Raw genomic sequence first — 16,801 nt, 5'->3', positions numbered from 1 at the left:
TGCTTGTATTAGTTCTGAATTTACCCACCAGAAGGCTGCAAAACCACAGTGCTTTTTAGCTACTGACATACCTTGACTGAATTACTAAGCAAGGGTTCCTGAACCTCAGGATTGGCAAAGTGTTACCTGACTTGGCAAAGAAGTTGATAAGGGCATCTGTTTCACAGCTCTTATAAAGATCGGCCAGCTGGGAACTGCAGTTTAAGCCAAGATTGTGAATCCGAAGTCTTCTTTGACCACTGATTGTTGTGTAAAGCACAGCACACTGTAGAAGCAACATTGAGGTCACATGTTTTTCTGATTAACATATCCACCCAAACTACCTTAATCTTACTTGCATTTACAAAACACTGTGTACAGATAGATAAAAGATATTTTTTCTATTATTATTAAAGAATGAACAATAGGAAGTATATGAGTATAATGACCCATTCGTTTGCTGGGTTTCAAGGTAGTACTTCACCAGTTTAAACTGATGAGTGATTCACATGTAAATAATCACATTTCTACCACTAGTCTTCATTTTTCATAGCTCATGTTTTATTACCAGGGATCGAGGTCCAGAGACAATACCTTCACATGCTCAGAGCCCTACTCAAGGCTCACTTCCTTAAAAACATACAACTAGCTTTCACAATGGATTTAGGTCTTATGCTGATGATATACATTTCAAGAATGCATAGATAGAACTACCCCCCAAATATCTGTGATTGAAATATAAACTTTAATTAAAAGTTCTTCCTCAACGTAATGCCAGCCTCTCTTCATCCTTTAAAGATGATGCTAATGTTTGAAAACTATGACCATGTATATCTAGTGGCCATAGTTTTTCTTTTTTTAATTCAAAGTCTCCATGGCTTTTAGCTAGTTTCACTTTAAACAAAGCAAATCCTATTTCACTTGCTTATAATATAATATGATTAACATGGTATTAGGGGCTGAACTGTGGTTCCTCCAACGTCCTAACCCCCTATTACCTAAGTATTTGGAGATGAGGTCTTTAAAGAGGTAAATTAATTAAAGTGAGTTCAGTAGAGTGCACCCTAATTCATTATGACTGAATAAGAGGAAAAACTTCAGACATAGACATGTAACAGAGGAAAGATGATGTGAAGACACAGGGAGAAGAAAACCATCTACAAACCAAGGACAGGGGCCTGGAACAGATCCTTCCCTCCAGGCCCTCAGAAACCTTGATCTTGGACTTCCAGCCTCCAGAACTGTGAGAAAATAAATTTCTGTTGTTTAAGCGGCTCACTCTGTAGTGTTTCTTATAGCAGCCCTAGCAAACTAATACAGATATGGTAGACGTGAATGGTCTGAAGCACAACAGAAGTGAATACTGTTGGAAGCCAGTTTGCTGATGCCTCTGATACTTACCACAAATTTGCTGGACTTGCATGCAATGACACAAAATTGTCACTTCATATAAGTAGGAAATATGAATGAGTATGGAGAAACCTCACAATTGAATGTTCTAATCTACTGACTTTTGACTTTGGAGAAAGAGAGTTGAATTTTTTTATCGAGACACTAATACATTTGTTGGTATTTCAGTCTCCCCACTGATCATTGTAGGTAACAAACTAAAAAACAAAACTTGGGAATAAATTTTCAATCACCTGGATTAAGGCTCCACTGTCTTCGCTGAGTTTGTCATCGTGCTTGAACTCCACAGTAACTGCCTTGTCACAGTCGATGGCAGCCATTTCTACATCAGTGGTGTTGTTCATCAAGATTCCACCAAAGAAATCGGTGGCTCTGAAACCTAAAGATAAGGGAAAAGGAAAATTTTCCTTCTATTTATTTTACTGTTATTTTCTTTGTTGGCCTGTTATTAATTTGAAAAAGAAACAATTATACAAGAAAAACCTGAAAAATTGTATAAATGATAATTACCTGTGCTGGTACGAACCCTCATAATAGCATCAAAGCCTATTTTCTTTTCAATATCATTTCTGAGGTCGTTCAAAAATTGTTGGCTATCCAAGTGCATCTAAAAAATAAAGTCTGATCAGTGTCCACCAGATGGCAGTAAAATACTTATAATAACAGTTCTCATTTTAATCATGAGTTAAAATAACTTTTAAATCCTGATTTAGCATATTTTTGCATATATCTTATGCTTCTTTGGTTAAAGAAAATATAGGATCTTTGGACACTGTTTCTTAACTTTTGAAACTAAAATCACATCTATTATTTTCTTTCATTTTAACACTTAGATGAGAACATCTATTATTAATCACAAATGGGAAAATTAAGAGCGCATAAGTGATCCACTCAGTGGTTTGGGGTAAGAGACACGATTAAGACTCAGTGTATAATACCCATTTAATGAGGTTGGGGGAAGACCCTGCAATTGGGGCTTTTTAAAAATCTGACTACATTCAGAGCTTTGTGAAGCTATGTAGAGGGAAGTATAAACACCTCTCCTACCCTTATTAACTATTCTATGATCATCATATTTTTGAAGGATGACCACATTCCACAACTAAGCAACATTTACATAATATGCATATGTGCACAATACTGAGCTCAGAGGTCACCCAAGATAGTAAACAAACTAGCTGAACACCAGCTTCTAAAGCGTCTCATCTGACCTCGTCAGTGAAGCTCTTTAGGAAATTTTCACTACTATTTGACATGTAGGAGACACACTGAAACACAAATCCCAAAGAGAATGAAGGAGAAAAGGAAAGAGGGAGATCACAGACACAATCTTTATAATAATCCCTTTATTTGCTTACATACAACTGGGTGGTGCCTGCATAGTTCTTGACCATCATTTTCATCTTATAATGCTACTGAATGGAAAAGGCTATTAAAATTTGTATTGTTGAAGATGAAAAAGAAATGCTATGGTAGGATTCAGTTTTGCAACAATTAGAGTAAACACAAATAACTGAATAACAGCATAGGCAACATTAACACTCTTTTATTATAAAATATTTTACTGCCTGTTTACATCTTAGAGGTTTTTCCTCTGCTGGATGATAACCACATTTCTTTTTTAGTAACATTGAAGGAATCAATAATAATTATGGATATGTTGAGGTACAAGTAAATATCTTTTATTATATCAGAAACTACATACAGTTGGCATATAACTCAAAAACTTAAATAGAAAAAAAAGTAATACACCTGGATGATTACACTGCAGAGCACCCCCTGCCTACACATCACTTAGTAGGCTGCTCTTTGAAGCCAAGTCACTACCATGTAGATGATCACACCAGTACATAGTGAAGGACCTAGCAAGAACCCCAGGACAATTCACATATGCCAGGAATGGAGGATGATAAAGTCCTTTTTGGAAAAGTGGGGGGAAAAAGCTTCTGATGAAATTTATCCCCCTAGCTGGAAAAGGAGCTAACATTGAGGTACATGAAACCTACATCAGCATGGTAGGTTTCATGTACCTCAGTACCCAGAGTATGTGTAGCATGAGTAAGGGTTAGAATTTTGTATGATTATTAAGAGCTTATTTTCTAGAGTGTGGCTGAAAATACTTTTATCCAGACATCTCAGAAAATGTTGTTAAAGCTTTTTCAATTTTATTTCATTTATAATCATTGGTTTTATCAAGTCCCTTAACTAGTTTATAATATAAATATGTAACTAGTTTCTATTAAGAATAGTATTGATGATTAACAAAAGTAGATGACTAACATTTGTTATTCATGTTGGAGAACACATCTTCCCAGTCCATGTCTCCATGTCTGTCCAGGCACACACATTAGGTGAGAGGGGGAATGACTTATCTGATTAATAAATTTGGGAAAAGGAATGGGTGGGCACAGCTCAGCCTCTTCTGAGTCCTCTTCATAGGAAGGCAGCTGGCCTGCAAGAGTCATACATTTTCTGTCCCTCAATGCAGTGTGTTTTCAAGGCACAAGGTCCACAGGAGAAACTCAAATTGTGCCCACTCTGTGCTTGGGTGTATAAGTTTGTCAAATTCAGGGGTAAATCATTAGCAAACCCACTTGCCTACAGACTCAGGTCATTATAGTGCAGATATTTTGATCATCTCTTGAACATCTGTCTCAATTCAGGTTTGGAAGAGAGAAGTGTAATGAATTGATCCCTAAAATCCCAATAATTTAAAACAAATATGCAGTCACTTTTAAAAGTATTATCTCAAGTATATTTTACATAAAATATATTTTTCCCCATTACAAAAGTTCACACTGATATTTAACTCTGAGGATAAATGAGCTCATTCTATCACCAAACACTTAGGAAGTATGGAACTGCTGAACCACACACACACACACACACACACACACAGAGAGAGAGAGAGAGAGAGAGAGAGAGAGAGAGACAGACAGACAGACAGACAGAGTCGTCCCTCATTATCTGTGGGGGATTGGTTCCAGAACCTCCCACAGATACCAAAATGTACCAGATGCTCAAATCCCTAACATAAAATGGTATATTTGCATATAACCTACACACATCTTACATATCCCTTAAGTCATCTCTAGATTACTTAGTTTTTAATTTTTTGCCAAGACAGGGTCTTGCTATGCAGCCCAGTCTGATTTTGAAGTCCTGGTCTCAAGTGATCCTCCCACCTCAACCTCTCAAAGCCCTGAGATTACAGACACTGGGCCACTGCGCCCAGCTTACATTACTTATAATACCCAATACAGTGTGAATGTTATGTCCATAATTGTTATAACTATAGAACATAATGAAAAAAGTCTGTACATATTCAGTATGTTACAATATTTAATTTTGAATATTTTTGATCCAAGTTTGGTTGAAGCCAAGATGCAGAACTCTCCTGATAAAAAAGGCCAACAATATACTTTGTTTTCCATCTGCTCTTGAATTTATATTTGTCATCTACCCACAAGTGAACACAGCTTTTTAAACCTATAATTTAAACACCAAAATTAAAATGGGAGTGGAAGACTGAGGTGAACAAATTGCTGGCATTTACCTGGAAATTGCTGTATTTGTAAAGGGTTCCTCCAGTGAGCTGAGGAACCAGCCCCAGTGAGGCCACATCCACATACTGACTGGGAAAGAGGAAGAGGGTCACAGAGCAGCCGTGAGCCACACAGTCCTTGGCCAATGAGTCATAGACATTTGTTTGGGGCTGGAAAAGTATCTGGAAGAAAGATGCATAAAGGAAAAAGAACAATTATAAAATGTTTTTGGTTTAAATTTTAAATTTCCATTGAATTCTTGTTGAATTTTCAAAATGGAAAAATAGACATTTTCCAGGTAAGTGAACTAGGCTTTAGAAACACACTGTGGCCATCATCAGCGCAGTGGCCACCTGCTGAGGACTCAGTCTGTGCCAGGTCCATGCTGTGTGAAATAATTTTGTGTTCAATTTTATTTGATACTCCATCAATCCCAATGAAGCTGATATTGCAGCCCTTACTTTACAGACTTAGATGAAGCAACCTGTAGTTGCTGTGTAACCACTAGTTGGATCCTTATGTCCATAGCCTTATTCATCCCACGGACTTTCTCTTCACTGCTACACTGTCAGAGGTTTTAGGCACAGGCATATTTTGAGAACCCCATGCCTGTGCTTCATGCCTCAGGTCTCTACCTCCAAGGGGTATCGTCAGATGGTACAGTCTATGTATCATTAGATGTAACAGTCTAAAGCCCTCTACCCTTTCAATCTGCTGTTTTTCCCCCACTTCCTCCATTTCTATAATAGTCTTATCATTCAGCCTCTCTTATGCTGATTATGCATGAAAAAGTTTGGGACACCTCCCCACCGTTCCACCTTTTTTTTTTAGATGGAGTCTCAAATCTGCTGCCCAGGCTGCAGTGCAGTGGCGTGATGCAACATCTACTTCTTGGGTTCAAGCAATTCTTCTGCCTCAGCCTCCCAAGTAGCTCCCACGCCTAGCTAATTTTTGTATTTTTAGTAGAGATGGGGTTTCACCATGTTGGCCAGACTGAACTCCTGACTTCAAGTGATCCACCTACCTTGGCCTCCCAGAGTGCTGAGATTACAGGCATGAGCCACCATGCCTAGCCTGGGCCCTTATTTTAATATACATATTTCAGAAATCGGTTTTGCTAGGAATATAAAATATTTTAAGCTGTTTGTAATCCAAAATATTCCTATAATATGCAATGCCCTTGACTTAATTTATCTTAATTTATGTGACTTAGTTTCTCCCCTTTTCTTACACTAAGAACACATTGCCTCTTTAACTCCTCTTAATAACTGACATATAGATACTAAAAGAGTAACTGTTTACAAGTACCTTCTCTTTGTCTGTATTAACCAGTTTTTTATCATCTCTGTTTTTGAGCTTTCCTGGTGCTTCAGCAGTTGGCAAGGAAGAATGGAAGATGAACAGCTTCCCAGGACAGTCTGCTGCCTAAAAAAAAAAAACCCAAAACCCACAGAAAATGCCTTGAGTAGGAACATTTTAAGAGAATCAGAAAATAAAATATAGGTTCTTTCTATGAGCTAAGAACTATATTCATTTAATTTAATCCTCATAATAACCTTTGTGTCCCCTGGGGAGGTACTATTCTATTTTACAGATTAGAAAACTGAGGCTGAGAGAGGATAGGCCAAAAGTCATAAAAGTTGTAAATGAAAGAGAGCCAACATTTAAAGCTAGGTCTACGTATCATGACACTTAAAAAAAAAAAAAAAAAAAACTACTAAAATAATGTTATGATGAAAACACTTTCTTATTTAGCCTACAGTATAGCCTCCCAGACCAGGCGATCTCATAATGTAAAGTAGATGGTAGAATTCCCAGGATGATGATGCAAAATAAGCTCTTATTTCAGATCTTTAGTAAACATGGATTAAAGCTACAGTGGTATTTTGAGGAAGAACACATAAGAACGTAGTGGTCATTGGCAACAGTAGACACCAGGAACTAAGAGCTATGAGGCATGATGCCAAGAGGAAAAGTATGGGATCAAGATTATATATCTGTAGTCTCTGGGAAGCAACAAAAAGAAGAGTCAAGCTCCATGACAGTCAAGTCAGCATTAAGAATCAAGACTTAAAATCTTATTTAACATGCTAAGAAGTAACCTACTAAGCAGAATTTCCTGGAATTAAGTATGATTCAATATTGTCCTACCAACCCCACCAACCTCCAAACCACAGTGCACACTGCACCAGAGCAGTGCCTCTGAAATGAAAACAATAGCTCTGATCAGGTATGTGGCTTTTATCCTTACGAATCCTGAAGAGCTGAGCACAATTGCTCATGCTGGTAATCCTAACACCTTGGGAGGCCAATGCAGGACGACTGCTTGAACCCAGGAGTTTGAGACCAGCCCAGGCAATGTAGTGAGACTCTTGTCTCTACAAAAACTGAAAGATGAGCTGAGTATGGTGGTGCATGCTTGTAGTACCCACTAGTAAGGAGGCTGAGGTGAAGGGATTGCTTAAGCCTAGGAGTTTGAGGCTGCAGTGACCTATGATCATGCCACTGCACTCCAGCCTAGGTGACAGAGCCAGATGGAAGGAAGGAAGGAAGGAAGGAAGGAAGGAAGGAAGGAAGGAAGGAAGGAAGGAAGGAAGGAAGGAAGGAAGGAGGGAGGGAGGGAGGGAGGGAGGGAGGGAGGGAGGGAGGGAGGGAGGGAGGGAGGGAGGGAGGGAAGGAAGGAGGGAAGGAGGGAAGGAGGGAAGGAGGGAAGGAGGGAAGGAGGGAAGGAGGGAAGGAGGGAAGGAGGGAAGGAGGGAAGGAGGGAAGGAGGGAGGGAGGGAGAGACGAAGAGAGGGACAGAGGAAGAGAAAGGGAGGAAGGAATCCTGAAGGTTTTCTAGTACAGGATAAAGTCCACAGTCCTTTATCTGGGTAGGAGCAGGAAGGGTGAGAAACAGTTGAGATGAGCTGCTACCAACATTTACTGCATGCAGCTCTGTGCCAGGCTCTTCACATGTTTTCTTTAACACTTACAACCTTGTTCAGCAGGTATTACTGTTTGCATTTTAAGAATAGGCAAACTGAGACTCATTCAATTTGCCCCAGGTCACAACCAGTAAACAATAACTTTAAAGGCCCTTTGAAGTTGAGTCTTCATCTATCTTTCCAGTCTTACTTCCTGCATGTCCTTACCCCTGACATCTGCTTACACTGGAAGTTTTAGCCACACAAGCTTCTTGCTTTCCTGGGATATACCACATGCTTTATACACATCCCTATCTATGCACATTCTGTTCCCTTGGTCTGGAATGCATTTCTACAGCTCTCTGCCTGCAGCTGTTATTTGCAAAGGCACAGTGTGCCTGGCTCAGTTGCAAGATGTGCAGTAAGTGCTGCTAATAATAAGGTACTTAGGTTTGTGAATAGCTCTCTTAAAACAAAGAGAGAGAATTCAAGGTTAGCCCTGTCCCAATGTCTCCTTCAGTGACTGACATTCTAATCTCTGTGGAGTGGGTCAGAGAGGTGAAGACACAGCTGACATGCTGAGAAGGGGTGTAACCTGGGGCCTGCTGTCTCGTCTCTGCTATGGCCGGTAGTGAGCAAAAATTTGTGTTCTGTGATCTTACTGTTGTATGTGTCTTCTACTGAAAATTACTGACGGATACAGTTCTTATTAATACAAGAACACAAGGATGAATGAAGAACAGGTATGAATCTATAGGTATATGTGTACGGAATAGGAGAAAGGGACTAGCAAGATTTTGGCCAGTAAAGACACATTAGCTCCAATGACCAAATCAGAGTAAAATTTACAATAATATCGATTACAAAATGTTAAGCATGTTGAAACCCTGAAATTCTATGACTGTAAATTTATTATTTCTATAATTTTCTTTTTTTTTTGATAGAGAGCCTTTAGGGAAGTAACCTCCACTTCCCAGTTTCAAGCAATTCTTGTGCCTCAGCCTCCTGAGTAGCTGGATTACAGGTATGCAACACCATGCCCGGCTAATTTTGTATTTTTAGTAGAAACGCGGTTTCTCCATGTTGGTTAGGCTGGTCTTGAACTCCCGACCTCAGGTAATCTGCTCATATCAGCCTCCCAAAGTGTTGGGATTATAGGCATGAGCCACCATGCCCAGCCCTGTAGCTTTTATTATTATAAAAATACTTTTAAAAAGCATTCAAATATCATAGAGAGTATAAAGCTTTAATAAAAAGTCTACCTTCTCACCAGCTTTTCCTGCCTGGCCTACCCAATTCCCCTAAGGCATTCACTGTCCAAAAATCTATTCATTTAGATATTCTCTACTCATATTAATATTGTCATTTTATACCACAGCAGTAAAGAACATGGGTCTTACCTGTCATGATCAGAATCAGCCATTTTATTTGAGTGACACTGGACAAATTATTTAACTTCTTTAATTTTCAGTTATCTCATGACAAGTCAATACATTAAACTACACAAAATATTGTTGGGAGAATTATATCATCTACTACATGGTATTAACCATAATTAAACATACTTTGTCTTTTTATATTTTATTATATTACCTATAGTAAAACTCTGAGGGAAAAAACATCAGGGCCCACTGGAAAAAAAGGTCAGTATTATTAAAAAAGTGGCAATATTTATTTTTTCCTTATGAAATGGTTAATTTTAGATCCATAATTTCATAAGCACACCATTATACAGGCTTTTAGAAGTAGCAAATTAATAAAAGATAAAGGTCCTATGTATTAAATGTTTTATTCCCTACAAAAATTTATGTTTTAACCAAAGTCTGACTTTGCCAATAGGAGTGAGTCATGCAGAATTAATGAATGGTATATATTATTCTTATTATAGCAGAAAACAGGTTGAGAGAGGCTGACCTGGATAACTCATAGTTTGAAATTCAGATCTGACACCCCTTTCTCTGAGAGATAAGTTATTAACACCCTTGACTTTACCTGCTCTTCTTTATAGAAAAGACTATTCTAGAATTAATGACATTTGTATCACAACTTTTAAGTATTCTAGTATGTCCTCCTGTAGATCAAGGGCTCCCTGAAAAGGAAGGACCTTGATTTTGTGTTTCTCCAACCCCCACTGAGACTACCACCTTCCATTCTATGGTGCTCCATAGACCCTTGCTCAAGGAGCATTGTTTGTGATGCATTCCCCTGCAATCAAATTTAAATACCTATATGGATAATTTAAAGATAAGTCCCCCTCAACTCATATATTTTAAGCATAACCACTAAAGATCATTTTCTTCTTCTTTTTTTTTTTTTTTTGCCAAATATTACCCCTAATTTTATGGTGGAAACAATAGCTAACTCAGTAAACTGTTCTTTGGCCAAGTGAAAAGACAATGCCAGCAATTCATGTGTAGTTGAGTTATGAAGGTCAGATTTTGAAATAAATGCAGATTTTTAAAGGCTATGTGGGGAAAAAAGTGCTAAGAGTACAAGATGCTGTGGACATCGAGGCATTTACAACAGAAAGTAGTACACTAAAGCCTGTAGCTGGATATTTCAAGGACTTTTCAAAAGTGCACATAAGAACTTTCCAAAGAGTTGCTGTTTATTTTCATGACAAATTAGCATATTTTTTGGTTAGTTTTTGTCTACTCTGTTTGCTTCAAGAAGTTTACTACTACTGATTATATATAGATTTTATGTGGCATGTAGCTGATAGAAAATAAAGCTACAATTCAAATAGGGGAGTATAATTCTGAAATGTTTTCACTTGGACACACGATAAGAAATCTTTCACTTTATGTTCTTTCCATTTCTACTCCCTGTGCACAGGGGATGAGACTCTCATCTCTGGTCTTCCGGGCAGAATATCCTGAGCTATTTGGCTGACCAGCCACAGTCCTGGGCTTTCCAAAGTTACTCTTTGCCCTTCTCCCACCCCCATTAAAAAAACATAACCAACGAACATTGTGTTTTGTATTACAGAGTTACATCTCCTCCAGCATACTGTAAGCAGCCCAGAGGCAGGGACAGCGGTGGAGCATCACACAGCCTCCACATGAAAACTGACGTTGGGGAGAACAATGTTTACTTTGCCAGCAGGGATGGTAGTAACTGCCGTTGACATTATGTCCAACAGTGGCATTTTGTCAAGATAGTTCCTTATCTATTTTTAAAGAGTTATTTACCTTTTATAAAGATAGTTCATTCTACTTTGTAAGAACACTATTATACTACTCTATTATACATAAATACAAAGTTAATATATACTATTAACTTTGTATTTATGAACTTATCCTGAGTTCTTATATATTTAGATATTAGTTTCTTCTCATTTTTAAATGTCAAGGTAAAATATTCATTATTATAATAAAATTACAAATATGACCAAAAAACATGCAAAACATATGAAGATACATCACATTGGCTGAAATGAGCTGGACTCTAGTAAAGTAACTGATAGCGGAATATACTGATTGCTGTGGTCATTGTACTGCATGAGCAACCTTGGAGAACATGGCTATTAAGAACATAGTGGTTTTCAATAATGTATCATAATTATATCAAATTTCAAATACATAGAATGCACATACACAATTTGCTTTATATAGCTTTTCTTTCTAAGCTGCCAAACAGCCTCTAGGCCTCTTGTGGACTGCCAATGTGGAAACCACTGTTGTAAGATTGCCCCTTTTAGAAATGAAATATGGGGTTGAGCTGGGAGCCTATGGTCAGGTCCTCTGGAAGCCTTGGCTTTACAATTCTACTTTACTATGCTCTCTTAATTGATGAAATATTAGCTAATGCATATCTACTCTTCCTTCTTTTCATATACAAATCCATGAATATAGTATTATTCCCAGTCCTAATTTCTTAGAGTAGAAAGCCTTGTAGGGTGATATATTACTTATTGTGTACAGAAACATTTACATATGGATTTCTAGATACCTTAATGGAGGAGAAAAGAACAACAAAAACAACCCTTACAAATTGAAATCGAAGGTATTTATTTGTATTTATCGTCAAGTTGCTTTACGATATCATATTTCTTGTTAATTTTATGTTAAATTAACATATATTCTGAGACTTTTTGGGTGATATCCACAAAAATCTTTGATCCCACAAGTAAATACTCTTGAAGATAAAGAAAACCCAAGCAAGAATCACTGTCTTAGAACCAAGTTATACATTCAGATATAAAATTATGTGGGAAGTATTTCATAAACTCAGTTCTGTAATATTGTTGTTGCTGTTATTATTATTACTAAGCATTTTATTTTAAAATTAAAATTTAACTTTAATAATAACATTTTAAAATTAATTTTAGGAACTAGCTGTAAGGGTCAAAGTGGTCTGACTCTTGTGTTAAGGTCATGATGATGATTTAGAGTGAGGGCTTTTTAATCATTATGCCTTCTTCAGTTTACTGTCTTCATTACTATGAGGATGACCAGAGTCATTCTGGGCTCAGCTTCCCAACTGGAGACATGGCCAACCTCTCATCTACTTTTGGCAATTGGCATTCACATCTCTGTCATTGGCTGTCACAAGGACTTGGCCTGGCATGTTTGAAAACCCCATGGCTGGGGAGGGTGATATGGTAATCTGGTAGTTCTGATATTGTTGGACTAATTTTAAAATAGACCATATAAAGTTCATACAAAAGCCAGAGGGAGGAGTTAAACTGGAAATCCTGACAAAATCAGTTGCTCAGATGCTAACAGTCCTGGAATGGAAACGCTGGGACCAATCTGTGGTTTTGGCCATTTCCTCCTGAGAGTTGAGTGGAAGTTTAGAATAGCCTCTAGTGACCCACGTTTTAATGAAGAGTATATTTTCTTTCATAACTGAAACTTTGTTTTTTTTTTTTGGTCTCTCTGTTTTTAAAATTTATTTACTAGCAATTAGAAGTGGCTTCTTCTCACCTTTAGTGCTTCCATGCCAGCCTGGATGACAGGAGCAAAGACAGTCTCATTTTCATTAGAGTCTGCAAACATGTCTGGAATCTGGTCCAACAAACTATAAGACATGAGTAAGCAAAAGGTCTGAAATGTTTAGCATATTTTAATAAACTTTAAGCAATAAATAATTGACATTTCAAGCCTAAACATATATGGTATTTATTTGACACCAACATCTATAGGTAAGTATCCTTAGGAAATAATATCTTAGCATGGCTTGGCACCAAAATCTATGACTTGAATAGAACATTTACAAAATCACTCTTTGTAGATATTTTTTCCTATTCACTGCATTACTGATCTCTTAGACCATAAATTATTGGAACAGTGGCTATATCTTCAGCTGTGACTGTCATCACTGAATACATTCATCCACATATAGGAAATAGCTCCCTTAAAATACCTTTCCAGAAAAAAAGGAAGAACTGATAGGGTTGAATATGAGTATTCAAATAATTATTTCTTTTAGATACTGGTCTATATTAAAAAAAAAGACAGGATAACATAAATGATAGAGTTGTATAATCCATGCCTTGAACCCACCTTGCTAATGACAAAACAATGCATGATTGAATAAAAACACAGTGCAACTAAAGACAGACACCTGATTCATTTTTAAATTATAAAACGCTAGATATTTACTTATGAATCACAGATTGGGATTCTTGATAGTTGACAAGGAAACCATCCAACAAAGGAACAAAGACTTCTCCAACATCTGTCACTACCATCATCTGAGGCTGGGCCAAATTACTCTTCACATTAAAGAAATGGAGAACTTTGTTATACGTGATAAAACCCACTCGAATTGCAGACATCTCTTCTTGCTCTTCCCTATAAGGAAAAAACGTGTTTGAGATACATTATAAACTTAGAATGAAAAGGAGGTTTCTATCTGAAATTCAGTAAGTGTGTCTTCTATAAAATACATAAAGACATGTTTAAAGTTTTTGTCTTATTTTCTATTACCAGGTGTAAACAATACTAGTCATGGCAATAGGGGATATGAGTTATCACAAAAATAAACAAACTGATAAGGAAAAAAATCTTCAAAATTCTAGGTAAAAATCATATTTCTGGAACATTTATTTTTAATCTATAGAAAATAATAATGCTTTTTTCATCAATAAACTAGGCTTCTTACATTTCTTATAAGCAAAGCTCTCTCAAAAGTCACCAGAAGGTCAGAAGAACAAATGGAATATCTGAAGCAAGGGATGAGGAAACCACACTCATATTACTAACAGGACAGCTGCTTTTATCGAGAAAACACTTGCTCCCCCTCTCTGATTCTTTTCTTACATATCAGAAAATCTCAATAGAAAACAGGCTACATTTTGAGAACTATATACCTTATGAACACATAGGGTAAATATATAAAATACATTTATAAAATGAAGGCGTAGTTGTTATAAGGTGAGCATTTATGATGGTCATGGCAAAGCACTAAAAAGCTCCAAGGCTCCAAAACTGTAACAAAAAGTAGATTTTTTAAAAAATTCCAAAATGAGGCTTTAGTATTCCCCTAAGTGTAAAGGCATGAATATTATCCTTCCAGTCTATAGTCTACCGTCTATAGTAAGTACATTCAGAATTTTGTGGTCTAAACTTTAGTTTCATGTTTGCTGAGTGCATTGTACTATTTTTCTCTCCTTTAAAAGAAAACACCTAGATACTATTGATGCTCTAATTTTCAGTGGAGAATATTACATAGTGCTCAATGGTTAAGTAAAAGCCACAAAAGATACATGCCACTTTCTCTGACCATTAGATATCAGTTTAACTTATTCTGATTAAAGAGCAACTATTTTGAAAAAGAACCTAATAGCCCGGCGTGGTGGCTCCTGCCTGTAATCCCAGCACTTTGGGAGGCCAAGGTGGGCAGATCACAAAGTCAGGAGTTTGAGACCAGCCTGACCAACATGATGAAACCCAGTCTCTAATACAAAATTAGCTGGACATGGTGGCATGCATCTATAATCCCAGCTACTCAGGAGGCTGAGGCGAGAGTATCGCTTGAACCCGGGAGGTGAAGGTTGAAGTGAGCCAAGATTGTGCCACTGAACTCCAGCCTGGGTGACAAAGAGAGACTCTGTCTCAAAAAAAAAATAAAGAAAGAAAGAAAAGAAAAAGAAAGGAGTCTGGTTTGCCCAGCTTCTAAATTTTGCATATGTCCTAAAGAGTTATTCAAGTATTAAGAGAGAGGAAAATGGAGGTATCTAGATGGAAGTATCTCAAGTTCAAATTGCTGATTCTGCTGCAGACTTACCAATTTCTTTGATATGTCATCAGAGTAAAGGCTGATAAGGTACTGACTTTGAACTATGTTTTCTTCTCTACTTCTTTCACTAACTGAGGGTAGTTGTTCTTCACTGGGCAGTTTAAATAGATTCTTACTATCCCTTCCAAAAGCACTTGGTAACTCTTTATATTCTGGACACTTGCAAAGCTTTCAGAAATGAGAAGCCCTGTTCTTTCTCACTACACATACAAAGACACTCATGTACACCTCAATATCCTAAATGGTGCAACTTTATGCAACTAACCACTATGCTATACTGCATCCATGCTTGCCCCAACCCTTTCCTGATTTGTTAGAATCTTACTCTTCAAAACCAAGTGCAAATTCTTCCTCCTCTGTGAAATCTCTCCTGATGCTACCAATTGGAAGTCATTTCCTCTTCTAAACTCTCACAAATCATTCTCATTGGGCTCTTAGCATAAGGTACCTTTTAGTAAACATTTCTAAATGTCCTTGAGTACGTCCTAATAAAGGGCAGACCCAAAGTTTATGTTATCTGTCCCTTGAGGGTCAAGTACAACGTGGAGAATCAGAGGTTTTGAGGATGATTATCATGATGGTGAAAAACTGGATTTGGGATGGCAAGTTAAAGCCCCAACTGATAACCCAATAGTACACATTTCTTTCCAGCTCCAGTTTAGTGATGTCGCCCTGACAGTTTAGAACCAGCCTGGCTAGCAGTACTGACAACATGGATTGAGCAAACACTACAAATCAAGGCTTTATTTTTTTGAGAGACAGCTTACCAGCACACCACTAGTTAAGCACCCATTTCCAGTAAAACTTTTTATGACATTAGGTGAAACACATCCCAGCAAATCACAAAGGGATTTATTCTCTTTTAATAGTTAATTTAGAATCAACTAAGACAAAAGACACAAAAGAAAATCTACAAAGGAAAATCTAGATTACTATTTCCCATTGGATTTGGACATTTTCGAGTGATGGGAAAGGAGTATCCTGGGATTCACAGGGTTCACCTTAGATCTAAATTAACATTTTTAAAAAGCATCTAATCAGAACACCCTACATTATTACAAAATATTAGTACTGGTCTCCATGGGAACATTTTAAAAAATTTGTTTGAGAAACAGAACTGTACTAAAATTTTCTTCAACAGTATAACTGCCTTATTAAATCATATCCAGAAGAAAACTAATTTTCAGCTTCTCCTTCATATTAATTCCAGACAAGTTTTGTGAAGTTATATGAGAGACATCATAAAGACTATCACATTTTGTTCTTCTGCTTTTCAATGATCACTTCTCTCAATGCTTGCCCCGTCATTTTAATGGAATGAATCTGACAGAGCAATACTGAAGACATTAGCAACTAGGTGAACCAGAAAATTTTAACATCAAGCATTTGGAACATTTTAGTTTCAGCAGTACTAAAAACAAACAGATTTAAACAAAACAAAACAAAAACTAAAGAGCTTGATCTGAACAACAGATGAAACATTTCAAATCTTTTCTTTCCTGTTCCAGAGAAGTGAGAAAAGTCTGGCGACCTTGACAGGCCAAAGGTATAAATTCAAAGTTAAATAGTAAAGAATGAGGCCTTCTTGTTTCAAAAGATTAGCTAAGAGATTAACATACCCTAAGATGTTAATCAAGACTTCAGACTGTGCTTTTTAAAAAAAGCTCTTTGGCATAGTACCTGCTTTAGTACAAAGAAGTAGATCAAACTGATGAC

The 16,801-nt window shown here is 37.1% G+C and overlaps 1 protein-coding gene and 1 long non-coding RNA gene across 9 annotated transcripts in view; one reads left to right on the top strand and one right to left on the bottom strand.

The window, feature by feature from the left end:
• Positions 1–16,801, bottom strand: part of SEC24D (SEC24 homolog D, COPII component) — a 105,489-nt gene that overhangs the window by 16,612 nt on the left and 72,076 nt on the right. For all 8 annotated transcript variants that reach the window (XM_078366571.1, XM_078366573.1, XM_078366572.1 and 5 more), the window contains 7 exons: positions 13,447–13,638; positions 12,769–12,862; positions 6,243–6,359; positions 4,946–5,116; positions 1,900–1,996; positions 1,623–1,768; positions 127–265 (listed from right to left, as the gene is read on the bottom strand). In XM_078366571.1, the coding sequence (XP_078222697.1) occupies positions 127–265; positions 1,623–1,768; positions 1,900–1,996; positions 4,946–5,116; positions 6,243–6,359; positions 12,769–12,862; positions 13,447–13,638 (956 nt within the window). The remainder of the gene's footprint in view (positions 1–126; positions 266–1,622; positions 1,769–1,899; positions 1,997–4,945; positions 5,117–6,242; positions 6,360–12,768; positions 12,863–13,446; positions 13,639–16,801) is intronic.
• Positions 8,336–12,951, top strand: LOC128931574 (uncharacterized). Its single transcript, XR_008480111.2, has 3 exons — positions 8,336–8,583; positions 8,785–8,864; positions 10,829–12,951. It is a non-coding gene; the product is annotated as an uncharacterized LOC128931574 (long non-coding RNA).

This window comes from Callithrix jacchus, chromosome 3 (assembly GCF_049354715.1).
Source record: "Callithrix jacchus isolate 240 chromosome 3, calJac240_pri, whole genome shotgun sequence".
Classification (NCBI taxonomy): Eukaryota; Metazoa; Chordata; class Mammalia; order Primates; family Cebidae; genus Callithrix; species Callithrix jacchus.
The sequence above is the reverse complement of the archived record's forward strand: the minus strand, read 5'-3'. Positions and strand labels throughout refer to the sequence as shown.